Genomic DNA, 27,654 nt, shown 5'->3' with positions numbered 1-27,654 from the left:
ATCTCGGAGACTCATGTTACTAATATGGGCCCAGATTTTTTTTTTCCTTTGTAGAAATTCTATTTGGAGACTACAGCAGAGTTTTTTTTTTTAAAGAATATGAGCTTTGATTTCATTTCTTTTGTATTTCCATATCTATGCATGGCATATTAGGGCCAGTATAAATAATCCATATACTGGTGAATTTCCAGACTCCTTAGAGCAGGACAGAACCTCAAGATCCACAGTTCTGTCAGGATCTTTTTGGATAGTCCACTTTCCATTTTACTGCTAATTGATTACCGATGTCCTCACCTTACACTTAGATGAAAATGGATTCTGATGGTTACTTTTAAGCCTATTTAGTACAACCTGATATAAAAATTTTAATATCATTTCCTGGAACTTATGAAACAAATGAGAATATTAGACTAGGTAATTTACTCAGCTTCTACTGATATTGTTTTTTTAAAAAGTGATACTTTTTAATGCTTTTCAGTAGGGAGGTGAAAATGTGTATTTGCTAGTATATGTGTAAAAATGCCTGACTTCACTATCGTTTTCAGGCAAGAGGAGGAGCGAGGCCGGGTATACAACTACATGAATGCTGTTGAAAGAGATTTGGCAGCCTTAAGGCAAGGGATGGGACTGAGTAGAAGATCCTCAACTTCCTCTGAGCCAACCCCTACGGTGAAAACCCTCATCAAGTCATTTGACAGTGCATCACAAGGTAATTTCTTATATCTTATGCTAAAGGCAGGCAGTTGTCATTCACTTACCATCTGTTATCTGATCTGGTTTGGTATTCTTTACCATCTTACTCTCTGAGCCTCATCAAATTTCATGTAGCATTAATGACTTAGTCTTACTATCAGGTGAATTTTAGGAGACTTGGGATCTATTCAGCTTCAGAGGATCTTGCTCTCAGACTTGGTGCCTTGCCTCTCACAGAAATGTCTTCATGTAGTTCTGGGGCTTTGAGTGTCTTCTAAAAGAAATGCCTGAAAACTCCAAATGTATGAATTCAGTCCTTTCCCTTCCTCTGAACTCCTGTAGGTGTATAATTCCAAAGGCCTCCTTGATATTGACACTCAGGTATCTCCCAGATGTCTTTTTTTTTTTTTAAAGTGGCAGTCGGAGAACTGTCTTTTTTTTTTTTTTTTTTTTTTTTTTTATGATAGTCACAGAGAGAGAGGGAGAGGCAGAGACACAGGCAGAGGGAGAAGCAGGCTCCATGCACCAGGAGCCCGATGTGGGATTCGATCCTGGGTCTCCAGGATCGCGCCCTGGGCCAAAGGCAGGCGCCAAACCGCTACACCACCCAGGGATCCCTCTCCCACATGTCTTATGTCCAAAACTGCACTCCTGTCCCTGAGCTTCAGGCTTCCCCTGTGTTCCTGCCCAGTTACTTAAATCAGAGATTCAGGAATCTTCCGTCTCCCTTAAATCCTTCTTCTTTTCTCACCTCCATATCTAATCCATTAACAGGTCATGTGGATCTAGCCTCCAGCATGCACATCTTTGCTCTGTCTGCTTCTATCTCTAGCACACAATCAACTGCTAGTATAAGCCACCATCAGCTTCTAATTTCAGTGACCTCCTAATTAGTCTCTCCATTTCATTTCATGAGAGAAAGATCTTTTGCTTAAACTCCTTTAATTGCTTTATTATAGTTACAATGAAATTCAGATCCCCAGATGCCTGCATAATCTGACCCTGCCTTCCTCTTACCACAGTTGAGCCACTCTTCCCCTGCCCTTCTTCTACTCCCACCACACTAGACTTTAGGTCCCAAAACAGACCAGGGTTCATATCGCACAGGCTTCATATCTTCTCTACCTGGAAGCTCACTCTTCCCACCTTCAAGTGACTGACTCCTTTTTATCTCTTTAACCCCCTCAGCTTTGGGAAAGGGAAAGGGTTGTCATTTTTTTTGTTGTTGTTGTTTGTCTTTTTTTAATAAATTTATTCTTTATTGGTGTTCAATTTGCCAACATATAGAATAACATCCAGTGCTCATCCCATCAAGTGCCCCCCCTCGGTGCCTGTCACCCAGTCACCCCCACCCCCCACCCACATCCCCTTCCACCACCCCTAGTTCGTTTCCCAGAGTTAGGAGTCTCTCATGTTCTGTCAGGGATGTCGTTTTTAAAAAAAACTAAATGGAAGCATCCATCTGGCTCAGTTGTTAGAGCACATGACTCTCGATCCTGAGGTTGTGAGTCTGAGCTCCACGTTAGATGTAGAGAATACTTAAAAAAAATAAAATCTTGGGCTACCTGGGTGGCTCAGTCGGTTAAATATTTGACTCTTGTTTTTGGCTCAGGTCATGATCTTATGGGTCATGGGATTGAGCCCTGCATCGGACTCTGCACTCAGCGGGAGATTGCTTTCTTTCTCTTTCAGATAAATATCTTTTTATTTTTTTTATTTTTTTTATTTTTTTAAATTTATTTATTTATTCATGAGAGACAGAGAGAGAGAGAGAGAGGCAGAGACACAGGCAGAGGGAGAAGCAGGCTCCATTCAGGGAGCCGGATGTGGGACTCGATCCCCGGTCTCCAGGATCACACCCTGGGCCGAAGGTGGCGCTAAACCACTGAGCCACCCGGGCTGCCCTCTTTTATTTTTTTAATAAATCTTTGTAAAAAATCTTTTAAAAGTGGAGGGGCACGTGGCTGAGGTAGTTAATTAAGTATCCAACTCTTGGTTTTCGCTCAGGTCATGATCTCAGGATCATGAGATTAAGCCTCGGGTTGGACTCCACACTCAGTGCAGAATTAGCTTAACTCTCTCTCTCAAATAAATAAATCCTTAAAAAAAATTTTTTTTTTCAGAAAAATAACTGAATGTAATGTGTCCTAAAAATTATTCTTTTAAAAATTCTTTAAACTTCATGACAGGCTTTATTCTAATTCACTTAAATAATAGTAGAGTTTCTATAATCTGTATTCTGTGACTACACACAAATTAGTTTTCTTTGGCTTAAAATCAGATCAAAAGTCACTTACATACTTACACTATTGATACAGATATTTTGGAAGACAGTAACTTCCAATTTAACATGCCATATTCATAGATCCTGAAGTTCTTATACATCATACAGGCACAAGTTTATAAAGATATATAGATATAGATACAGATATACACAGAAAGTTTTCAGTATAGGATTGTTTGAAAACCTAGATATTGCTCAAGTGCCCATTAAAAACATTAATAAGTCAGTTATGACCCATTAGTACAATAGAATACCGTGCATTTTTTAATAAGGTTGAGGTAGATTTCGAAGTACTGATGTATAATGTACTGCAGTCCTTTGTAATAAGTTGTAGACCAGTATTATATAGTGTGATCTCATTTTGTTTTTTAAGTACATAGATTTTTGCATTAAAAGTACAAGAAAGATGATGCACTTGGAACTATTGTTAATGGCTACCTCTGGGTAATATGATGGGATAAAATGAAAGAAAGGCTCACAAAAATCTGTGCTTCTAAAATGAAATGATAATGGAGTGCTTTACTAAATTTAAAGTCATGTAGTTATTCAGAATATTAATGAAATGAGCTTTAATGCAAAAAGATAAATCTGCTCTCTTCTGATCTTTTTTAAAAAACAGTATTTTACAAGATATATCTAAATGACTCAGCAGTCCCACTGCTAAATTATATACACAAAAGAAGTTAACAGAAGTCTTCAAATAGTTGTACGTGAGTGTTCATGATAGCATCATTCACAATAACCAAAATGTGGAAACAGCCCAGATGTCCATCAACCAACGAATGGTTAAACAGAATATGGTATATCCATCTGATGGAATATTATTCAGACATAGGAAGGAATGAAAGAAGTACTGATGTATACTACCATGTGTAAGACATACTAAGTAAAAGCAGCCAGACACAAAAGGCTGTGTGTTATAAGATCCCATTTATATGAAGTATGGAAAATAGGTAAGTCTATGCATAGAGACAGAAAGCAGTTTGGCTGTTGCCAGGGACTGAGGAAGAGATAAATGGAGAATGATTGCCTAACAGATACTGGAATATTTTGGAACTAGGTAGAAGTGATGATGGGTGTACAATATTGTGAATGTACTAGATGCCATTGAACTATGTACATTTTAAAATTATTTACTTTCTACTATGTGAGTTTTTTTTTTTTTTTTAAGATTTTATCTTTTTGAGAGAGAGAGAACATATAAAACACCACTAACAGTGGCGAGAAAGAAGCAGACTGCCCATTGAGCAGGGAGCCCAATGCGGTGCTCAATCCCAGGACCCTGGCTGGGATCATGACCTGAGCTGAAGGCAGACCCTTAACCGACTAGGCGCCCCTATTATGTGAATATTATTTCAATAAAAGAATGCATCTAAAAATAGCAAATTAAATAGAAGTACTTGGTTGCATAAAAAGGTCCACCATGATCTACTTCTTCATCTTTTCCCCACTGTGTGACATGCCTGATTTTGTCTTTGTGTCCCATTTTGATTTTAATTTAGCTTCAAACAAATAACCATTTTTTATGTACCCTCTACCAAAATCTGTGCCAAGCCCAAGTATCTGGAAGTGAATAAATTATGGATCTTACTTTTGCATAGTTTAAAGAGGGATACGGAGGAGCGAGCGAATAATTGTACATCTATGCATTAAATGCAAACCAGAAAGTACTTGCGAAGTAAAGTGATGAACCCCATAGGAAGAGATAAGAAAAGATGATTGGGAGCCCAGTGTTCCTTCATTTTTTGTTTGTTTTTATTTTCCAGTGTTCCTTCGTGGAATGCACACCGACCGTGGGCTAGGCTTCTCACCTGATGCAGTTACAGAAATACTCCTCTTGGGTTTTTTGAACTTATATTTCATTGGCTCGTGGAGCTCTTTAACTACCTAAATTAATGAAATGGCAAAAATGAAATGACTGGCATAATCAGGTTGGGAATCAACACAACTACTCTAAGGAACAGAGAGTCCACCTAGTGGCAGGAGAAGCATCACCTGCCAGGCACAGCTGTGAGTGTGCCATAGATGCTAAGCATCAGTCAGAACAGTTTCCAGGGGAGCCTGAGCATTGAATGGTTTAGGGGATCCTTTACGGGAGACCAATTATGAAAGTTTCCACTCTACCATGATACATTCAATGTTTGTTTGTTTCTGTAGTACCAAACCCTACTGCGGCCGCGATTCCTCGCACGCCTTTAAGTCCAAGTCCAATGAAAACCCCTCCTGCTGCAGCTGTCTCACCTATGCAGGTAAGTGTCTGTTACTGTAGAGGCTGTGGGGTCCTCAGCATCTGGAAGTCTGTTCTCCGAAAAGTCCTTTGCACTTACGTTAGGGGGGCACACCTTGTGAGGAATGTAGTTAGGGTTGTAAAATCATGTAAATATCCTTAATTGAGATAAATTATGAAAATGTCCATTGTGTTATTAGTCTTTTGAAAGTCCCTAGTAATAATGATAGCTAACAAGTTTTGAGCACTTGCTATGTGTTCTACACTCTTCCAAATGCTTTATGATGTGAATTCATTTAATCCTCACAACAGCTCTATTGGTATCAGGTACTATTCTTACCACTAGTTTTCACATGTGGCAACTGAGGCCGAGAAAGATTAAGCAACTTGCTGAGGGTCATATAATGAAGAAGTGGTAAAATGGGATTTGAACCTGGGCAGTGTGGCTTCAGGCACCATCAGAGTATGTAGTTGGCATGTGTCAGCCTCCACTACCTAACATATCACTATAAAGCTTAGTGGTTTAGAACAAATTTTCACATTTCTGTGTTGACTAGGCAGTTCTTTGCTGACTTTGTGTGGGCTCACTCTTGCAGCTGCACTTAGCCATAGGGTGGACTGGGGGCTGGGCTCAGCAGGGATGGCTGGGCCACTCTCTCCATGTGGTTCCTTCGTGGTGTGGTGTCTCAAGCTCCAACCACATCATAACGCTAGTCCAGATTCAGAGTGGAAAGATTCTGCAGAAGGTTCAGTATGGGCCATTTTTTTAGTAGTCTAGCACAAGGGCATTGCTGGTCCATTTCAACAAATCTTTGAGGTCGCTCTTCTGGTCACTGTGGAAATGTAGACCAGAACAAGACAGAAGGCTATTGCTCTGTTGTGCTCACGAGGCCCTCTCACTGTGCCCTTCTTGGTCAGGTGCTTTTGGAAACAGTGGCTGTGGTAGAGTTTTTCCATGTAAGTGAGAATAGCCAAAGAAGAAATGGCCTTAAACCTAGTACTCTTTGATACAGGGTAGTCTTGGCCACACCTCTTCCCTAAAACTAAAATAGGGTTTGGGGGCATTTTATTTTTGAGTGGAGATTTTTGTGCTTTGTTAACTAGTGGCCATGTATTTTACAAGTGAATCTGTTGGGGGTTTTTTGTGTTTTGTTTAACCTTTTTCTTTTTTTTACTTTTTAACTTTTTCCTGTGTGCAGTTTAGGGTAAAAGTACAGTCCTTCTGCATTTGTAATTTACAAATTAATGGTTCTGCATTTGCATGTGTACAGAAGGTGTTTAATGCTCTTAATTTACAAGGAAGGCAAGGGAATTCCAATCCCACTATAGATTTAATGCTTTTTATAGGCTCACTATTAATCAAACTTTTTCTGTAGACCCCAAGATGTAAAATATAAACTTCAAATAAGGTGAAATTTCTTTAAGTGGTATTTGATGGTTACGTTTAATATTCTCAAAGCATGACTTTGTATATCTTTGTAAAGATAGTAGGTGAAAAATCTCATCTAAATTGAAAAAAGTTAACAATTATAAGTCACATTCAGTAGCTTTTTAGTACTTGGTTAGTTAGCACAATGCTTCTCAAACCTAATTGTGCATAAAAACCATGTGGGAGAGGTTTTAAACACATGGATTCCCAGGCTTCATCCTAGTGAACGAGAATCTCTAGGGAATAGGGCCTAAGATTGGGATTGTTAGTTTTTTAAAACTCCCTGAGTGGGAATTCTGCTGGCGGTGAGGGAGTGACAGGCTGGATTACCCTGCCACCTCAGGCAGCTCAAAAGCTGGCCAAATTATAGGAAGCAATTATATTCAGACATGTACAACAGGCAGTAGGAGACAGTGGTTTTTGAGTAAAAGTTAAAAAATGGGGAAAGTCCTGCTGGGCCCTTGCATTTCCTGTTGGGAGGTTCCACATGGTGGTGCAGTAGGGGATGCTAGATGGGGCCAGGAAGGGGGAACTAGATGGGTCTGAAGAGACACAGATCATTGTTCAGGAAGAATGAGAGTGCTAGAACCTTCAGGGCAGAGGACCTGGGAAGAGGGAACTACACACAGGAAGGGCCTCTGCAGAGGCATCCTGTGAGTCTTTGCTTGAATGCCAGTCTGCACGGGCACAGGGTGAACCCCCACAAGGCTAAGTCAGAACAGTTTCTCAGGAAAGAAGAGTTACCAGGGAGCTGTCAGGTAAACACTTCCTCCCATAGTTGGTACAGGGCAGGGAATCATTTGAGTTCCTGCTGTTCACCATGGAGAAATCTTGGAATACTTGGAGTATTCCTTTGAGACCCTTTAGGGCCACACTATAAAGTAGAACTGCATTGCAGCTCACAGGTAAATAGATGCTAGACCTGCCCTAAAAGACCTTAAATATTAACCTCCAAAGGGCCAAGGAGATCCATAAGTAACTGGGGTACTCAGCCTCTGAAATGCTTCTCAGTGACTTTCACTTCCTAGAAGTCACACTCTTATGGAATCCACTCCTCTTGAGTGTTGGCTGGACTTTGTGATTCACTTCTGATGAATAGAGTATGGGAAAAGGGGTGGAATGTCACCAGGTAGGGTTATAAAAAGATTAGCTTCTGTCTTGAGGATTCTTCTTGCTCTCTCTTAGATCTAGTCACTCCAGTGAACAATTGAAAATCGAAATAATTAGCAGTATATTTAATAAAATGTTGTGCAATATCTGTATAACGGAAAGTATAAAATATTGCTGAGAGAAATTAAAGAAGTAATAAATGAAGAGATATATTCATGGACTGGAAGACTCAATATTATTATCTTACAGCTCTCCCTCACATTGATCTGTAGATTCAACACAATCCCAGTGACAGTCTCGCATGCTATTTTGTAGAAATTGATAATACAATTTTAAATTTGTGTAGAAATGCAAAGGATCGTGAATATCCGAAGCATCGGGGGATACAAAAGGAAACAACTTTGGAGGATGTATACTACCTGATTTAGGCACTTAGAGTAATCAAGGCAGTAGGGTAATGACTAAGTTTATTTATTTATTTGTTTGTTTATATGAAATCTTCATTAAGCTGATAAGCTCCCCATCCCACAAATAGCCAGAGTACCAGCAGCTGCACTTACTGATGTAAGTTTCAATGTAGACATCATACCAGTGGATTATATAGAAAATCCAGAAAACAGGTAAATGGATTTTCAGTAGAGGTGCCAGGGTAATTCAATGGGAGAGAGGTTGCCTTTCCAACAAAGGATTCTGGAATAGCTAGAATCCATATGGAAAAAAAAATAATGGTTGAGGTAACCACAACTGTTATGTAATGGCATTTATAAAAATTAATTGTAGACCTACATGAGAAAGCTGAAATTACAGAACTTCTAGATGAAAACATTAGAGAAAATCATTCAAGAAGGCCAAGATTTCTATTTAGGACACAAAAAAAAGGAGCCATGAAAGAAAATAAATGGGCATCAAAATTTGAAACTTCTCTGAGAGACATTAAGAAAAAGAAAGATAAGTTCTAGACTCAGAAGAATATAATCACAGTACACTTATCTGTCAAAACACTGTATTCCGAGAAGATGTCTTCATCTTCTTGATTGAAGACAAACCAATAAATAGTGAACAAAAAGATTTTTAAAGTTTTTCCTCTTTTTTTTAAGATTTTTTTTTTTATTTATCTGAGAGAAAATAAGAGAGCACAAGCAGGGGGAGGGGCAGAGAGAGAGAGAGAGAGAGAGAGAGGGAGAAGCAGGCTCCCCAATGAGAAGGGGGACCCCCTCGTGATGTGGGATTCAATCCCAGGACCCTGGGATCATGACCCCAGCTGAAGGCAGACACTTAACTGACTGAGCCACCCCGGCACCCCTAAAAGTCCCTTCCTAGGAGAAGATTCACAAATGGCCAGTAAACCACATGAAAAGATGCTCAACATCATTAGTTGTTGGGGAAGGAAAAATTAGATTCACAGTAAGATCCCACTATGTACCTTTTAGGATGGCTAAAATTAAAGGCAGTCTTTAAGTGTTGGTAAGGATACGAAGAGGCTGAACCTTGCACTTTTCTGCTGGGAATATGAAATGAGTAGTTCGAGGTTCACTAGATAAAAAAAGGGCTAGGGAAAAGCTGGGAAAATAAGCATGACAGAAAGGACAGTGATGGTAAACACCATGGTCTGTGTGGAAGTGAATAGTTTAGTGGTATTTGAGCATTACACAGAGGTGGCAGGAGATGAAGCCAAGGAACTGAGAGATTTTAAGTATTTGTGGCAGATACTTGTGGCTGCACGCAGAGGATGCATGTATCCGACCGGAGATGAGGAAGCCAGTGGCAAAGCCATCGTAGTGGCACTGAATTAGATGATAGGTTGTACTGGGTCCCTTTTAGTAGGAACACTTCCATATTTCACCAATTGGTGCATAATAGTTAAGAATTCTCTTTTTTTCAAATTCTTTTCTTTTCTGTTCTTTTCTTTTTTCTTTCTCACAGACAGAGAGCACAAGCAGGCAGAGTGGCAGGCAGAGGGAGAGGGAGAAACAGGCTCCCCACTGAGCAGGGAGCCCAAGGCAGGGCTTGATCCCAGGACCCCTGAGATCATGACCCGAGCCAAAGGCAGATGCTCAACTGACTGAGCCACCCAGGTGCCCCAAGAATTCTCTTTAAACAAAATAATGAGATCACACTCAGAATACCAGTGGTTGCCAGGGGGCAGTACTCTGGAATTGGGAAACGGGGGGAAGGTGTAATTATTAAAGGGCCATCCTTGTTCTGTGTCTTGACTGTATCAGTGTTAGTATCCTAGTTGTGATAGTGTGGTATAAACGTTACCATTGGGGAGAACTGAGTAATGGACACAGGGGGATATTTCTGTATGAATTTTTAAAATAGTATATTGATCACATTATATCCCTGTGTGTGTGTGTGTGTGGTGTGTGTGTGTGTGTGTGAGTCTTACTATAATAGTATGGAAAGAATGATGCAGATTCATAACTAAATATTACTCTCTGCAACACTGACTTTATTTGGGGGTCCCAGCTCTAGATTTATCCTAACATTGAACTGTGTATCTTATGATTTCAGAGACATTCCATAAGTGGACCAATATCTACATCCAAACCTCTGACAGCGCTGTCAGATAAGAGACCAAACTATGGGGAGATCCCTGTTCAAGGTATACCTCATATGTCACAGTATTTCACTTCTGCTATTAATTTTTTGAATCTTCTGGCTTTTTTTACTAACTAAATTGTGATTTTCTTTGTTCTTGACATGACTTCAGCTGATCTGGTATACATCTTTATCAGAAGCTTACTAATAATATGTCTTCTTTGCAGATAGGGAGTTAGTTATTGAATGCATCTTGGAAGACAGCTTTCTCATACTGTTATGATAGGTAGTGGAGAGTGCACGCCATTACTAGGCACTTTATTTTCATAGTTCTTCATGGGGTATGTACTGTTATCCACATCTTATAGATACTAAAAATGAGATTTTAGAAAGTTAAATAAAATAGTTAATGAACAGTAGACCCAGGCAGCCTGACTCCAAAGCCCATTCTTTTAACCTCTGTGCTCTGTATTATTGTCCAAAAGAGGACACTGGAACTCTGAAACACGAAGTCCGGATGAGGTCCATTCTTTTACGTACTTATGAAAGGGGTTTGGCCATTTTCACACAGCTTTTATGGTAGAGCCAGCCAGCACCAGAACCCATGTCTCCTCCCTTTCAAGGTCAGAGTTCCTTCTCTGACTCCATATTGCCTCTTCCTGCATGGTGCTGAAGTACACTAGAAAAATGGTTTGTGGCATTGGGGCATGGGGCTGTGAAGTGCACGCTTAATTTGGGGTAGGTGTGGACATGGTTAACAGAAATGTATGCCCCTCAGGAGCCTGGGGCTCCTCTCAGTTGATGTAGACTGGTCACTCCTGTGTTGCTCTGTGCATTTTCTTGGTTATGGCAGTTAGCCTTGATGCGTGTGACTGCGAGGTTTTAGCGGGTATGGGGAAGAAATAAGCAGACTTATGAGAATTAGTCCCTTAAATAACCTAGAGGATGTTCTGTGGGCTCCAGGGAGCACCTGTGTAAGAGGTATTCAGTTTGGCAGTGGGACTGGCCCCTTACCTGCCATTCACAGGTATACCTCATACTCAGATGAGTGCACACATTGAGGGATAATGGTACACAAGACAGTGCTGCTGCTACCTTCCCTGCACAAGGGCTTGCCTTCTACCCCTACTTCTTGGTTCTAAAACATTCGTCATTCATGACTTGAGGTCTTTTCTCCCCTCAGAAGGTGCTCTTGTTAAAGGAAAAAATAGTGGAAGGTGTCAAGTCTCTCTTTAAATCTTGACTGCATTCCCTCTCTTGCTTCCCAGATGGATCCATTAAGGATTATGTATATGTCGGGTGTGTATATCACTGACCTCGTACGTCCTGTCCCCTGAGACTGTCTCCTCGCCTGTGAATTGGAAATAGTCACAAACTTCTTAAATCCCTCTCTTCCCAGGTCTTAAACCCTGCAGTCAGACTCTTACCCCCACCATTCCACCAGAGATGCTTCTGATGGAGGTTATCAGTGATGTTGTGCGCTAATCTAGCTCTCAGTCCTTGTCTGCTGTGAACTATAGGCAGCATGTGGCCCTGTTGAACACTCCCTCTTCTGGGATGTTCATCTTCATTGCCACAAAGCCACACTCTGTGTATTCTCCATCCCTCCCTGGCTGTTCCTCCATCTCCTGTGCTTGATCCCCATTCCTGACCTGTAAATGGTGGTGTACCTCTGAGCTCAGTCTCAGGACCTCCCTTCTCTGTCTGCACTCACTCTGTTACTGTATTCTTTCTCATGGCTTTAACTGTTATTGCCAAACTGATATCTCTAGCCTCTTTCTCTCCTGTAGACTCATATACACAGTGGCCTACTCGACAGCTCCATCTGGATGTCGAATAATCTCAGACTGAGTGTGTCCAGAAGATTTCTGCATTTTCTAAACTTGTCCTACCTGTAATTTGTCTTCTCCATCTCAGTTAATGGCAGTTTTATCTTCCAGAAACCTTGGAATCATCCTAAACTCCCTTCTTTATCTTAGACCTTATACTGCAAATTTTTGGGTTTTTTTTCCCCATGATCAAATCTGTGTGTGGTGTGTGTGTGTGTGGGAGAGAGAGAGAGAGAGAGAGAGAGAGAGAGAGAGAGATAAGTAGGCTCCATGCCCAGCGTGGAGCCCAACATATAGGACCTGAACCCATGACCCTGAGATTAGGACTTGAGCCGAGATCAAGAGTCAAATGCTTAACTGACTGAGCCACCCAGGCACCCCAATCAAATCAATTTTTCAGTTGAAATGTAAACAAGATGTAACATTATATTAATTCCAGGCACACAACACAATGATCCACATTTTTATACATGTTGCAAAATTATCACCACAATAAGTATAGTTACCATCTGTCAGCTCACAAAGTTACAGAACTCTTTTGTTATTTGTTATTCAGGAAACTCCATTGGCTCTTCATCCAGAGTCCAAACATTGCTCTTCCCTCTGCCACCACCTCCTTGGTCAAGACACCATCATCTCTCACCTGGTTTCTGCCAAAAGATTCCTAACCCCTCTCACGATCTATTAACCCTACAGTCACCATAATCCTGAAAAATAGAAGTTGGAACACTTCATTCTATTCAAACCTTCCCCCAGCTCCCTGTTTCTCTCAGAGGAAAAGCTAGAGTTCTCTTAGTGGCCTGCAGCCCTCCCAGCATGGCCTTGGTTACCTCTCTGGCCTCATCATGTTTCTGTCCTGGTCATTCTGCCGAGCCACACAGGCTTCCTTATGTTCCCTGGGCATTCTGGCACTCTCCCGACCAGGGAACCTTGCACTGGTGCTTCTTCTGCTGGAGTTCTCTGCCACATGTCCACATGGCTCACTCTGGCCCTCCTTCAAAGCTATGCTCTCGTCCCCCTTGGCTGGTGAGTGCCATAGTTAAAATTGTCAACCAACTCTCCCTCCATGCCCCTTTCCTGGACCCCTCTCCCCTTTAAAAAACTTTAACTAAGTACTTATCCCTTGGGGGATACTGCATAGTTTACTTGTCTATAACTTTTATTGTCTGCCTCCCTAGTCAATGAATTCAGGGATTTATGTCTATCTGATTCACTGAGGTATCTTAGCAGCTGTCATTGTGCTGGGCTCTTGAAAATAAATTATGAGATGAGTGAATGAAGTGCAAGTTAAAGCATGTAAAGGGCTTAGCACAGATTTTAGTCCACGGTAAATGCTCACCGTTAGATTTTATTACTGTTAATATAAGAAGTGTGAACTTCTTAGTAGCACAAGTAGCAGAGAAGGATGGCTCTCTATTGTCCAAACTCAAGATTTTAGTTCATTGCAAGGCCACCAAGGTGTTTAGGATTTTGCTTAGCTGCTGACAAGTGGTTGTGAGAAAGCATCATCACTCATTACGTTTTGGACATATTAAGGCTGTAGGCACCGAGGACAAAAGTGGAAGCCAAGGAGTAACCCCACTCAGATGCCTATTGTGTGTTCCCCTGTTCTATCAAGTCAACCTTTTGATCTGCAGTCAGCACCAAGTACAGTTGGAGCCAGGGTGCCATAGCCTTTGAGAGTATATATAACTTTGGGCCTGTGACAGCTCTGTGGGAGAGACCCCTGACTGGAGAGATCAGATAAAACTGAGTCCTCAGGCCCCAGTTGGCTTTTGAGGATGGTAGGGATGCCCCATGCTCCAGTGAGAAATGACTCCGAGCCTTCTCCCCTTTCAGTAGCTACCTTCCAGACTCTTCTTGATCGGCTTACAGCAGGACAAGGTTTACTGAGGAAAGTGAGCACCAGCAGCGTTTCTCGAATTTACCTGTCGATAAGACTTAACTGAGTCATTTCTTAAAATAGGGAATCCTGGGCTTCACCTCAGGTCTATTGCCAAAGACTCTAGGAAAGGGAGCTTAGAAACTTCATTTTCAGAAGCATCCCAAGTAATTCTTTAAAAAGGACAAATTGGGGAAACTGGGCAAAGATTACTATTTAATTTTTCCTATTACCTTGGTTTTGTGGGTATGGATTGGAAGTGTGGAAGATCAGTGTGACAAGGTTTTTAACACAGTAATGTTTTTTCTGGGGCTCTGCTGAATGAAACCTTTCCCTGGCTCCCCTTGTTTTCTTATCTGGTAATGTACCAAATGATAATGCTCTTGGGGGTGTGTTAATGCTGGTCTGCTTCTCCACTTCAGTCCATTATGCCTTCATGGGACTTAGCTGAAGCAGTGCAAATACAGGAGAGAGCAGGAAACACTTAAGTGAATTTTTGTCTGAGAAATTGTTGATAGTGTGATTTTTTTATTTTAAACAGTCATTAGAGAAAGAAACAACTTATGTAACTAAGAACAACCAAGTGATTCTTGGTTGGAAAAAATCACCATGGTTATCTAAACGGTGAAAAGAGAGTAGGATTTTCAGGCCTTCTCTGAAAATGCTTCCTTGATTGTTTCTTTTACCATGGCGTTAATCGAAGAAGAGTCTATAATTTTTATTTTGAAAGTTACAGTGGCTTCATTACTGAAAATTTAAAAGGGGCTGCCTTTTGTTCTACACTTAAATGAGAGAATTTGGTGTTTTTTCCAGTTAAGTATATTATAATAGGCATAGAGTTTTTTTGTTCTATTTTAGCGTCATGCTTTATATGTCAGTTACAGGAAAATATTTCAGAGCAGAGAAATCTTATTATAAATGAACTGATCAGATGCTCTTTTGTTGGTATTATTGGCTTAGGGTCATGATTGTGCCACCTCAGTGACGCTTTGTAGATAGGATATGAATTAGTTTTTGTGACCTAATAAACAGGAAAGGATAGATCTGCCTGCTAGCTACATGGATACAGGTGGTTGAAAAAGTCTTTACTGATCCCTTGCACAGTGTGTTCTTATAGGGTCCAGAGTAGAGTGTTAAGCAGAGACCTCAGCTGGATGTTGCAGATGGTTGGTGAGCCTGGGTTTTTGCCCTGTTTTAGGGTGACTTTGTCCTATCTGTGTTGTGGCTCAGACACTTGGTTATCTGAGAAAGTTGATTAATTCAAGTGTATTTATGTTTTGTAAAGAAATTCATACTCTTGGGGCACCTGGGTGGCTCAGATGGGTAAGCCTCTGCCTTCAGCTCAGGTCATGATCATAGGGTCCTGGGATCGAGCCCCGAGTCAGGCTCCCTGCTCAGTGGGGAGTCTGCTTCTTCTTCCCCTTTTCCTTCTGCCCTCTCTTCCTGCTCACCATCCCCCACACACACACCGAACTGCTCATTCTTTCTCTCTCAAATAAATAAGTGAAATCTTTAAAAAAAAATAAATTCATATTCTTATCATCTAAATTGTATTACTTGAGGCTAGAGATGTAAAAAGTTTTAAAAACACAGTATTTTGAAGACATTGGTTTATGGTAATATTAGGTGCGTATGTGATATAAAGAAGGTTTCACTAGAAAGCCAAACCTTTGTTAAGTGTTATAGCCTAAGTTAAGTAAAAGAAAAATAGCTTTCTATTTAAAAAGTTTCACAGCAATTTTCATTCTCCAGAGGGTAGATCTAAGTCAAATTCCAGCCCAGCCCTAGATCCCACCCTAGTGGGGAAATTCCTAGGAGAAATTCAGATAGAAATCCTACTCTTTTGTATTTATAGTCTAATGAATGTCTACCCGTTCACTTCTAAACCTTCCCCTCTCCCTAACCCTTTCCTTTTTTTCCTCTGTGGTTTTGATATTTGTCTTGATAAACTAGAGTATCTAAGCTCCTATTTTTTTCCCAACATACTATTACTGAAACTTTCAAACATACAGGAAAGTTGGAAGAAACTGTATGGTGGGTATCCACATCCTACTGTTCAGATTCTATAGCATTTTGCTGTATTTGAGTTAAACATGTTTATCCATCTCTCTATCCTTTCAGTCCATCTAGTTTTTTTAAATGCTTCTCAAGGTAAATCGCAGTTGATGCACTTGAGCATGCATTGCAATATTTATTTAAGGTGCTGTCTCAGTCTTTAAACTCTTGAGGTAAGTTCAGTCTTACAGAAGAGTTGCAAAAATATTAAAGTGCCCTCTTACACCTTTCCCTAGCTTCCCTTACATGAACATCCTACACAGCCATAGGGCAGTTACAAAAATAAGAAATCACAAACGTTGTTAACATACCATTAACTGAACTACAGACATTGTTTGGATTTCACCAGGTTTTCTACTGATGTCTTTCTTAAATTCCAGGATCAAATCCTGGGCCCCACTTGGCTTTTAGTTGTCTTACTGCCTACTAAAGCCCCTACCGGTTTATCAGTCTCTGTCTTTGTGACTTTGACACTTTTGAAAAATACTGGCCAGTTACTTTTTTAGAACATCTCTCACTATGCGTTTTTGTGGTATTTTCCCTTGGTTGGGTTTAGGTTATGGGCTGTTAGGAAAACAGCTGTGTCAGAAGTGGGGTGCCCTTCTCAGGTACCATATCAGGGGCACATGAGTCAATACATATTATTACTGGCCATGTTGGCCGTGATCACTTGGTTAAAATGATTGTCTACTAGTAATTAATAAATATCCTATTCCTCTTTACACTTTCACTGATTTTAGCATCTGTATATTTTGCCTGCAGGAGTTATTACTGTGGTGTTCCGTACCAGTGATTTTCTGTTTTCTCATTCTTTCTGTGGGAAATTATTTATATTATTATACTTACTGTTTATTTATAACATGTATTTGTATTAGTATAAGCCCGTGGGTATTTATTTTATTCTTTGGGTTGTAATCTCTTACTATTACTTTCTTTGTTGCTCAAATTATTCCAGCCTGGGAGCCATTTGGAACTCTTTCACATTTGACTCTTTGCTCTTTTTGATGCACCCCCCCCCCACCCTCCAAAAGCACTTTTCTTACTTTTAGGTACCCACAAGGTGATCCAGATTTGTTCTTTTTCCTGCACCAGATCTAGAATCAACCACTTCTCCAAGGAGCCATGGTTACTTTTATTAGAGAATAGTGTTTAGAAAACAAGATCTAAGTGCTAGATGCTCATTGCTCCTGAGGTTTCACTGCCTCCATTCCTTCTCTGGATAAAGCTAGGAAAACTTTGTATGTATACTAACGCATGCATACATACACACAAATAAGTGTTATTTCTATATCTATGAAAACCCATGACTACGCAGATGCCTCTGACTCTAGGTCAGCACCAAAGGGTGCGTTCTGACCTTTTCCCGTTCCTTATTTGTATCTTTTTTCTCCTAACAATGGAAACCTGGCTCTCATTGTCTATAATATACTAACTTATTTGTTGAACCTCCTATACATACCTAGTAGTTTCAAAGTTGCTATACCATACCCCTGTGAAAAGCAGATCTAGGGAATACAGTGAGTACAATTCATTTTGTGTTTACCCTTAAAGTATCATGTCAAAACACCTTTTTTCTACTTAAGTCAGCCCCCCTTTTCACTGCTCTCTCAGTATGGTTATATCGTGCTTTTGTAATACAATTAGATTAATTTTGTCCCGTCTGCATTTCATCCCCTCATCCCCCAATTCTGGTTGACTTTAAAAAAAAAATTTGTATCTTAGTAAAATTCATTGTGTTCTGTGCATTGTAGGGTGTTCAGCAGCCTCCCTGGTCTTTACCCACTAGATGGTAAGCACCTTACTGCCCCAGGTATGACAATGAAAAACGCCTGAAGACAATGGCATATTGGCAAATTTGCCTTCAGTTGAGAATCAGAGACGTGGTTCTCACAGTTTTATTTGTCTAATTTCAGCAAAGAGGTGGAAACTCTAAGCAGAGGTCAAATAGGAAAGCCTAATTAATCTTGTATGTTTGTCTACTATTTCTATCAGAGGCTAACATATTCATCATAGACTTTAAAGGCCCTATTAGTTCCACATCTCTGCCATGTCTGAGTCTGGTTTTATTGATTACTTTGTGCCTTGACATGGTGAACTCAATATACTGTTTTTTCCTTGCTTTTTGTGTATTTTGGACGTCTTTGTTGAAAGCTGAACATCTTGTAGAGAGTAGTAGATTGGTTTTATGTCTTGACATGGGCCCCTCCTTCCGGTAGGTGTTTAGTGTGGGATTTTGAGTTGATCTGTTCAGGAGCTGAGCTGGATTTCAGTTTATTAAGTTGCTCTCCTCCTTAGTGCACAGCAGTTTATTAAGTTGCTCTGCTCTTTAGTGCACAGAAGACTTCCAACTGTTCCACTGATCCTTGTGTTTAGAGAGGGCTGCTGTTTGGAATGAGTGTTCTCAGTGTCCACTCCAAGTTCAGCTTTTGGCTGCCTTTACATATTGCATCTCAGGGAGCGCCCTTTTCACACTCTTACAACTCTTTCAGCTGAGACGTCTCATTTGCTTATTTAAGCATCTTTAAAATTCTCTTTTGCTCATTCATTCCAACATGGGTCATCTTTGGGTAGGTTTCTATTTGTTTTGACTCTGGGTTGCTTTTTTGTCTTTCTTTGTATGTCTAGTAGTTTTGAATTGGATTCTGGCTGGTGTGAATCACATGTTGTAGAGATTGTTTTCTGTTTTGTTCCTCTGCAGAAAATTGGTTTTTGATAGCCAGCAGTTACCTTGGCTCGCCTCAAACTCCATCCCACCTCTTTTTCTTCATCTTAAATACCTGTTCAATTATTTTGCCCTTAATTCAGCTCCTTGGAATCTGAGTGCTTGTAGTTTTCAGAGGTCAGTGAGAGATTTGGGCAGTCTATATACAGAATTTGTGATTCTTTCTGCTGTCACCCTGCTCTTCTCCCTTTTCAACAGTTTTGGTTGTCCTGAGATCTGTCTTCTGCTTCTCAAAGCAGTAAAGCTGTAGGCTTCCTACCAGCCCCCCTGTATGGCCTTACCCGGAGCCTGTACTCATGCCTATAGCCATAATCTGGAAAATTACCTGTGTTCTTTCATTCTTCCCAGTGTTTACTCTTTTCCTTTTCTGCCTGCTTTTGGATTCTCTTCAGTGCCTTGAAGTGGTTGATTTTCGATTTTTTTCAGATTTTATACTCGTTTTTGGCAGGAGCATCCATCCATTTGGAACTAGTCTGAGAAGTTGGCTCTTTAGGCTCCTATTTTATTTTATTTTATTTTATTTTATTTATTTTATTTATTTTATTTATTTTTTAGGCTCCTATTTTAAAGCCCACTATTTTGCCTTTAAATTTGTTTTGGGAAATAATAAAGGGACAACTGCTTGTACCTGTTTATGTGATTTCTAAAATAAGAGAGAATTAAATAGCAGACCCAGTATGCTTCTGTTACTGCTGCCTGTCTGTCAAAGGTGAGCAGAACATCTCTGTAGGTTTATCCCTTTCTCTGAGGCCTTGATCTTGTCCCCATAGGCTGTCACAGATGGTGTTAGCCTCGGGCTATGATCCCCTTCTCCTAGATCTTCAACTTTACCCTGTCTACTGGCTTCCCTCCCATTGTCATTTAAAAATGCTCACATCTGGGGCACCTGGGTGGCTCAGTTGGTTAAACTTATGCCTTCGGCTGAGGTCATGATCCCAGGGTCCTGGTATGAGCCTGGGGAGTCTGTTTCTCCTTCTGACCCTCCTCTTGCTTGTGCTCTTTCTCTGTCAAATAAATGGATAAAATCTTTTTAAACAATACTCACATCTCTGCTAGGTTAAGAAAAAGAATTCTCTCCCTTCCTTACCTCCTGCAACTACTGTATTCTTTCTTACTCTTGTGCAGCTTGTCTCCTTCCTCTCTGACTCTATCTCCTCAACATGTTTTCACCTTACTTTTGTCCCCACCAGTGTATGAAATTGCTCTAATCAAGGTTACCATAGCCTCCATGTCATCAAGTTCATTCTCACCCCATCAGCTACATGCTGATAATTTCCAAAATACCACATCCCCTCTGAACCCCCCTTTTCTTCTGAACCTCTTGTAATTGCTTGCTCTGCGTCTTCCCCTGCATATCTCAAAGGGTTCTCAAATTCAGCTTGCTCTCATCTCTCTTTTCCCATAATACTCTTTGCCTTTCTTATCATTGTACCTGGCACCTCTTTCTTTGTCACTTTCATATCTCATTGGTCAGCAAGTCTGTTAATTCTGCTTCATCAAAGAGCCCTTGAACCTGTTTACTTCTCTCCATCCCCCCCAGTACCACCCAAACCCAAAGCCTTCCTCACCTCTCCTCTGTACAGGCTAACATACCATCTTGCATGCAGTGTGGCTTCTTTACTCCACTGCAGGCAGCCACAAAGATGCTCCCCTAATAAAACCTTCATTGGCTCCCATTGCCAACAGGGTACAGTCCAAACTCCTTAATTTGGCCTGCATTGCCTGCATACTTTCCTTTGCCTGCTCTGATCCTCCCAGCCTGCCTTTGCTGCCTCATCTGCTGCTCTTTTCCCCTATCCTCTGAACATTGATGCCCTGGAGTTGTTCTGGTGTGTGCTGAGCACTTAGCTGGGAACACCCTCTCCCCTCCAACCTCTCCTTTGCCTGTGTAAAAGCTATTAATTACCCTTCTCATCTGAACCAAGATGTCATTTCCTGAGGAGGCTTTTCCGGACCTCCCCCCAAGAGCAGGTCACGTCCTCTGTTGTGTTTCCAGAGCCCCATGCACTTGTTCTTTCCTAGCATCCCTCACTTGTAATGATTTTTTATTTTTTTTAATGCCTGGTTTCTGCTCTAGATTGTAAGTTCCATAAGGGTAAGTTTCTTGCCTCCTTCCTCTGGCCTTTTCACCAAGCCCAGTGCCTAGCGAGTAGTGGACGGCCAAATGATATTTGTTTAGTGAATGGATTAAAGACAAGAAAAGCTCCATATGGCAGTAGAATAGACTTTGTTACTATAAAATAAAATCTCTCCTGCTTGCCACATTTGTTTTCACTTTCTTTATTTGCTGTGTTCTTTGGGAAATGAAGATTTTAGGGAAATGACTAAGTGCATAATTGTAAAATGGAAATTTTGATTAAAAATGTTGACTTCTGTTTCCTACTATTTCCGTGTTCTACTAATTTTGTTTTGTCTGTCAGACTTTGTGCATAATATGCTCTTCCTGTGAGGATGAATGCCAATTGCTCACGGGGTTCACAATTCTGATTGGTGCTTGCTTATGGGCTCTTCACACAGAGGTGATGTTTGTTCATGTTTGGAAAGATGTAGTGAATCTAGGCTGTGTAAGTCCTATCTTCCTTAAGAAAGTAAGTTCATCCTTCCCAAAGTTGTGTGTAATGACAACCAAATGTTCTTCATATACTTAGAAAATAGATTTTGGAATAATAAATGCACTATCCTTGAAAGATGTCATATGCCATTATTTTTGACATCATGATATTTGAGAGGAGCTATTTTTTAAATTAGTTCATAAAAAGAAGTGGTGAATGACCTGTTAACATATGTTTGCTGTGGGGCCACTCTTGGTCAGTGAGGCTAATAGTCTTCAGTAAATTTAAGAGATGGTTTTTTTCCCTCAGGCTAATCACACATCCTTAGCACATGGCAACCAGGCAAAGCACATCTAGTCCATCTGTCCTGGTGCTTGGCCTTCTTAGGCTTGGAGCCCTAGGAAGCTAGATCAGAAGGGTGATGAAAGTAGCCGGCCTACAGAGGGTATGGAAGAAGAGGATAGGAAGCAGGGGAGCAGCTTGTGCCAATGAGTGAGGAACTCCAGAAACTACCAAGGAAGGCTGCTTATGTCTAGAGAGCATGGGAAGAGTGGAAGAGAGCACAGCTGCAATTTGGGCAGTAGAGGCAGTACCTATCTGTGTCCTTCCCTCACTCACAGAACCATCTGGGGCTTCCTTGTTGCCTCAGACCAAAGTCCACATACCAGGTAACCAAGGCTCTTGTTAGCCTCATCTGCCCTTCAGAGTCCCTTTTTCTGCCACCCTCTCTGATTTCCATATGGCCCACGTTGAGGCTACACTGGCATTTTATTGTTTTGTAACTCACCTTATACGTTTGTATGTTTGTTTGTTTGTTGTTGTCTAGCCCTGAAATACCATTCCCACTCCTCTCTACTAGTAAAGCCCAGCTTAACATCATGTTGAAGGCCTCCCTGCTGCCTGAAAGCCATATGAATGGCTTCACACGCTGCGGTTTGATAATCCTTGTCATTCTTATTCTAATTGTCCTTTCCTGATTTTCTCTGGTGGTGTATATGTATGGCTTCCCCACTGTTGGTAGGCACAGAAGGGCAAGGCTTTGATTTAGTTTGTACTTTTACGGTAGGGGATCTTGAATTTTGGTTTTAAATTGTGTCAAAAAGTAGCAGTTGGTGATTTAGAAACATTCATCTATGTCAAATCTCATCTCCAGAACATAAATGTTTTCCCACAGTCCTTGTCTACAGAAGCTCTTTTGTAGATGTGGACTCTGTGGGGAATTGTTAGAGTACCCTGGACTGAGAAAGAAGGATGAGCCTAGGAGGAGGAAGGAGGAAGAGGAGAAGAGCTCACTTTCTTGCTACCTTTTGTTACCTTGGTTCAGTGTCTCTCTCTCTCTCTCTCTTTTTTTTTTTTACCATTTTGTACAGAGCATCTATTACGAACCTCTTCAACCAGCCGACCTGCTTCTCTGCCAAGAGTACCTGCCATGGAAAGTGCCAAGACCATCTCAGGTGATGACTTTTTATCTGGAATTCCTTTAGAAAAACTCTTCTAGAAGTTTTAGTAATGGTACCAAACACTTCCTGTCTGTGTCTCTCTGTCTATCTATCTATTTTAAAGGTTTTATTTATTCATGAGGGACACACAGAGAGAGGCAGAGACATAGAGAGAGAAGCAGGCTGCCTGCAGGGAGCCTGCTGCAGAACTTGATCCAGGACCCCAGGATCATGACCTGAGCCGAAGGCAGATCATCAACCACTGAGCCACCCGGCATCCCCAAACACATTCTCTTTAGACTTACTTAATTTTTCTTCCCTCTTTAGCTCTTGAGTTGATTATTTTTCTTTTTTTAAAGATTGATTTATTTTTATTTCAGAGAGAGAGAGTATGCATGAGCGAGGAGTGGGGAGGGGCAGAGAGAGAAGCTCAGGCAGACTCTCCGCTGAGCAGGCCTGGCATGGGGCTCCATCTCACAACCGTGAGATCATTACCTGAGCTGAAATCAAGTGTTAGACACTTAACCAACTGAGCCACCTGGGTGCCCCTTGAGTTGATTATTTTTCACTCTGAATTTCCTCTGCTATATCTTCTAGATTCTATAGAAATCACACTCAGGGTATGTGCAGTTCAGTGCATATCTCAACTGCTGTACCTTTTTTACAGTTTTCTTAGTGAAAGAAATAAATCCTTTCAAGGTTACCAGTATGATAAAGAAAATGTTAGTCTTTCCTGCTCTATGATAATTTCTGCTCATTTTGGAATCTGCTGAAGAAAATGTCTCAAGAACTCAATTTAAAAGTGTTTTATAAAAGTAAATGTTTTTCTGCATTTATACAAAATGCATAATGACTATTTCTCACAATCAGTGTCTCGACGAAGTAGTGAAGAGATGAAACGAGACATCTCTGCACCTGAAGGAGCATCACCGGCCTCTCTTATGGCTATGGGAACCACATCTCCACAGCTTTCCCTGTCCTCTTCTCCCACGGCATCTGTTACCCCTACCACCCGAAGTCGGATAAGGTAGCGAACAGTTAATACTGATGCATTTCATGCTTACCTCTCTTGGCCTTTGGAGATTAATGATCAGGTTGTAAATAATGGCAATCAAGCACTGATTTTTCTTTTCTTTGTGTGTTATTAAATGTTTTATTCTTCTATGCCCAGAATTGGATAAGATGGTATAATAAAAAGTAAGGTAACATGAAAAAGATGGTTCCTTTCCCCAAAAGTAAGTTTTGTAGAATCGGAATACTGGGCTTGGGTGGAGGGTTAGGGAAGGCTTCTGAGAGGAGTGGTGTCTGGGTGGGGAGGACGGGTTGGCAATTGGAGCCAAAGTACAGAAGGGTGAGTAACTGAGGGTTGGGGGAGCTGTGGATAGGTGGTACTGCAAATGCAAATGTACAAAGGATGGGTACAGAAGGCCAGAGAAAGGTGTGGACCTACCACATCCAGGGGCTGCAGAAGAAAAGATTGACAGTAGGGTATAACTAGGCATAGAACCATTTAAGTCACTTGGATATGGTAGTAGCTATGAAGTGGGATTAGTAAATCAACATGAGAAGGTGATTCAAGGATTCTTCTGTTGTGGACAAAAGTTGGGGAACACAACTAAAATAACATGATGTTCCTGGACAAAGATACCAAGTCTGGATCTTTTTTTTTTTTTTAAGATTTTATTTATTTATTCATAGAGATGCAAAGAGAGAGAGAGTAGCAGAGACACAGGCAGAGGGAGAAGCAGGCTCCATGCAGGGAGCTTCTTGTGGGACTCGATCCCGGGTCTCCAGGATCATGCCCTGGGCTGCAGGCGGGGCTAAACTGCTGCGCCACCAGGGCTGCCCCCAAGTCTGGATCTTGATGATAGCAGTGGAAATGGTGAAGGGAGCGTGAGACTCAGGAGCCTTTTCAAAGGGAGAGATGATTGATTTTGGCAATAGATTTCTAGAAAAGGAATGAAAGAAGAACTACCAAAGGGGACTCTAATTGTTTTAGACTGGAAGCTGAGAACATAACGCCACATTGATCACTGGTAAACAATATCTGAAAATGTAATAGTACATTTTATTCATATTTCTCATATGTCAGAAGTCATTTGGGACTAAGAAGTCATTATCATTTAGAGGGAAAAAAACATTTAAGAAACACAGCATATATTGTATATAGGGATGAGGAAAACTGTTGAGTTATATTAAGAAGAAGGAGGGATAGGAGTGAGTTTCAAAACTAATTTAGCTTTATACTGACTTAGAGGTATGAGAATAAAATGGAATAGTTGGCCTCTCAAACTCAAAGTATATACTTACGTTTTGAGCCCTGCCTCTAGAGGCCCAGCCTCTTAGAAATAATGGTCTCATAAACAGTGCACCATCAGAGCAAGTAGATGTACAGTGATAAGGGTGGCTGTCGCTCTGCCCAGGCTGATGTAGGGAGAGCGCTCTCTGTGCTTGTGTCTGTCCTGGGTGGTAGGCTACCTACAGTGTGCCTGTGGAAAGGGCACCCACTCCTCCTGGCTTCCCTACTCAGAAGCTTTGACTTCCAACAAGGCATCTCCTGGAAGGTGTCTTCATCTTACAATGAAGAAGTTATAAGAGATGACCTTCCATCTCCGAGAGGCTCTTTTTCTGCAGCTTCCTATTATAGACCATAGAATTATTCTTTGATGCTTTTTAAGCTGTTTCTGTAAACAAACAGACCTGATGTGAGCCAGAGTAAACCTTTCACACTGATTATAGTAGTTTTATTTTAAGCATGATGGAGATTTATTTATTTATTTGGCTCGCTTTTTTGTGTTTGTTGACATATCTTAACTTTATGTTCATTCTCTTTTCCTACGTTCAGTGGTATAACAAACTTCTTTGAACTTTTAAACCAAAGCAGGAGTCCGGTGGGGTGGCATGCAAGCATTAAAGTATATTTCTTCAGGGCAGCAGTCTTAACTGTTTTTGGAAATTTTTGTATTTTATTTCTGGTTCTAAGATAAATCAAACTGGGGCTGCTTCAGTGCACCTCTCAATTGGAAAAGCTTCAGTTCTAAGCTGTACTCTTTGATTTCCTAACTTTGAAGGGTGAATACAGACAGAATCAGTGCTAAAAATACTAAGCCACTTATAGCATAAGAACCTTTAGGACAGTTATTGGACTAAGTTCATGGGGTGTGGGGTAAAATCTCTGCTTTGTTTATAAAGTAATCCCTAAAAAATACACCAAGCTTTCAAGGGCATGCCACTTGTCAATGAGCAGGTTATTTTAGAAGTACTCTCACTCCAGGTAGTCTGAAGTGCTTACCAACAGGAAGGATTTGGTTCAGGATATACAGGGTTATATACCTCCTTTGCATCAACACAAGTGATCACAAATCTTTTCTCTTTCATTGTCTCATCTAGAGCAAGATATTTGTTCTGCCTCTGAGGAAATTGAATAGTACCCAAAAGTACCCTAGAATTTTAAGAAATGAGTTATAAGTAACCATTTTGGGTCGGTCCTTCCTTCCTTCCTTCCTTCCTTCCTTCCTTCCTTCCTTCTTTTCTTTTTCTGTGGTATATCTATTTATAGTAAAATCTGAAGTTCTTTGAGGGGGCAGGGCCCCTGTGTTTTCACTACCCATTGCCCAGTGTATAACTTAGCAATAAACACGTTTGAGATGTTTTATGGTTGTTTGTTGCCATCTGTGTCTTATCTGCCTTCCCCAGTTGTAAGCACCTTGAAGGTAGGAAGTATGCCTTATAACCCTTCCCCTTGCATAATCTTGCCTTTTGTATTTATAGAAAGTGATTTGTTTTTTAAAAAGCGGAAATGAGGGCAGCCCTTGGAGCGCAGAGGCTTAGTGCTGCCTGCAGCCTGGGGTGTGATCCTGGAGACCTGGGATTGAGTCCCATGTCAGGCTCCCTGCATGGAGCCTGCTTCTCCCTCTGCCTGTGTCTCTGCCTCTCTCTCTCGCTGTATCTCTCATGAATAAATAAATAAAATCTTAAAAAAAAAAGCGGAAATGATTGAGGACATAAAAGGAGACAAAATGAGTAAAATAAAAAACTAAAGCATAAAGATTATGGAAGGGTAAGATACTGAGTGAAAGACAGCCATGACAGCTTTCAGATGCTGCTGTGTCAGGTTATCTTTCCTCCTTTTGAGCATTCTGGAATGTGTTCCATCAATTGTGGATGTGGATTCACTGTACTGAATCTTTGCCAGTTTCCATGTGGATAATAAGAGTCCCTCCCTTCAGATAGCAGAAACCCCCAACAGTGGTAGGTCTCTGAGGGCCCTGTAAAAATTGACAAGTAAAATCAAATGAATGAAAAGATACATCTTGCTATTAGATGTTTTACTGTGTGCAGTTATCCTACTCAAAAATGCAAACCAGCACTCTCCCTTGTGGGGTTTCTGGTTTATAATGGTGCTCAAATAAAGTATATTTTAACTTTCAGTTCCTTATTTTCACGTAGGGAAGAAAGGAAGGACCCTCTGTCAGCTTTGGCGAGAGAATATGGAGGTTCGAAGAGGAATGCTTTGCTAAAGTGGTGTCAGAAGAAAACAGAAGGCTATCAGGTAATCAGTCATATCGGTTCCTTTGTCCTATTGAGCAGTGGCCATACCAGGGCTCACATTAAATGGAGAAATCCTGTACTGAATTTCAGGAACACATTCAACACAAAGTCTATCCCAAACTTGGCCAAGTGTCACTTGGATGGCATCAGTTTTTTACCTTTCCAGACAGAGTAGCTAATCTTTCTAGTACTTTTATTCAGCTCTTCTATAATACTTTAAGTCCTGTTAACTGCCTTCATTGAGGTCTCATCTGGACTAAGAGTGAAAATAGACTTATTTTACTTTAATATTTTCATTAATGGCTAAAATGATAAATTTTATGTTATATATTTTATGTAT

General features: G+C 40.8%; 1 protein-coding gene across 5 annotated transcripts in view; it reads left to right on the top strand.

Moving 5' to 3' along the window:
* Window positions 1–27,654, top strand: part of SPECC1L (sperm antigen with calponin homology and coiled-coil domains 1 like) — a 132,443-nt gene that overhangs the window by 71,665 nt on the left and 33,124 nt on the right. For all 5 annotated transcript variants that reach the window (XM_055322682.1, XM_055322683.1, XM_055322684.1 and 2 more), the window contains 6 exons: window positions 546–709; window positions 5,135–5,226; window positions 10,258–10,348; window positions 22,695–22,778; window positions 23,634–23,790; window positions 27,213–27,315. In XM_055322682.1, the coding sequence (XP_055178657.1) occupies window positions 546–709; window positions 5,135–5,226; window positions 10,258–10,348; window positions 22,695–22,778; window positions 23,634–23,790; window positions 27,213–27,315 (691 nt within the window). The remainder of the gene's footprint in view (window positions 1–545; window positions 710–5,134; window positions 5,227–10,257; window positions 10,349–22,694; window positions 22,779–23,633; window positions 23,791–27,212; window positions 27,316–27,654) is intronic.

Source organism: Nyctereutes procyonoides, unplaced genomic scaffold (assembly GCF_905146905.1).
Source record: "Nyctereutes procyonoides isolate TBG_1078 unplaced genomic scaffold, NYPRO_anot_genome, whole genome shotgun sequence".
NCBI lineage: Eukaryota > Metazoa > Chordata > Mammalia > Carnivora > Canidae > Nyctereutes > Nyctereutes procyonoides.
The sequence above is the reverse complement of the archived record's forward strand: the minus strand, read 5'-3'. Positions and strand labels throughout refer to the sequence as shown.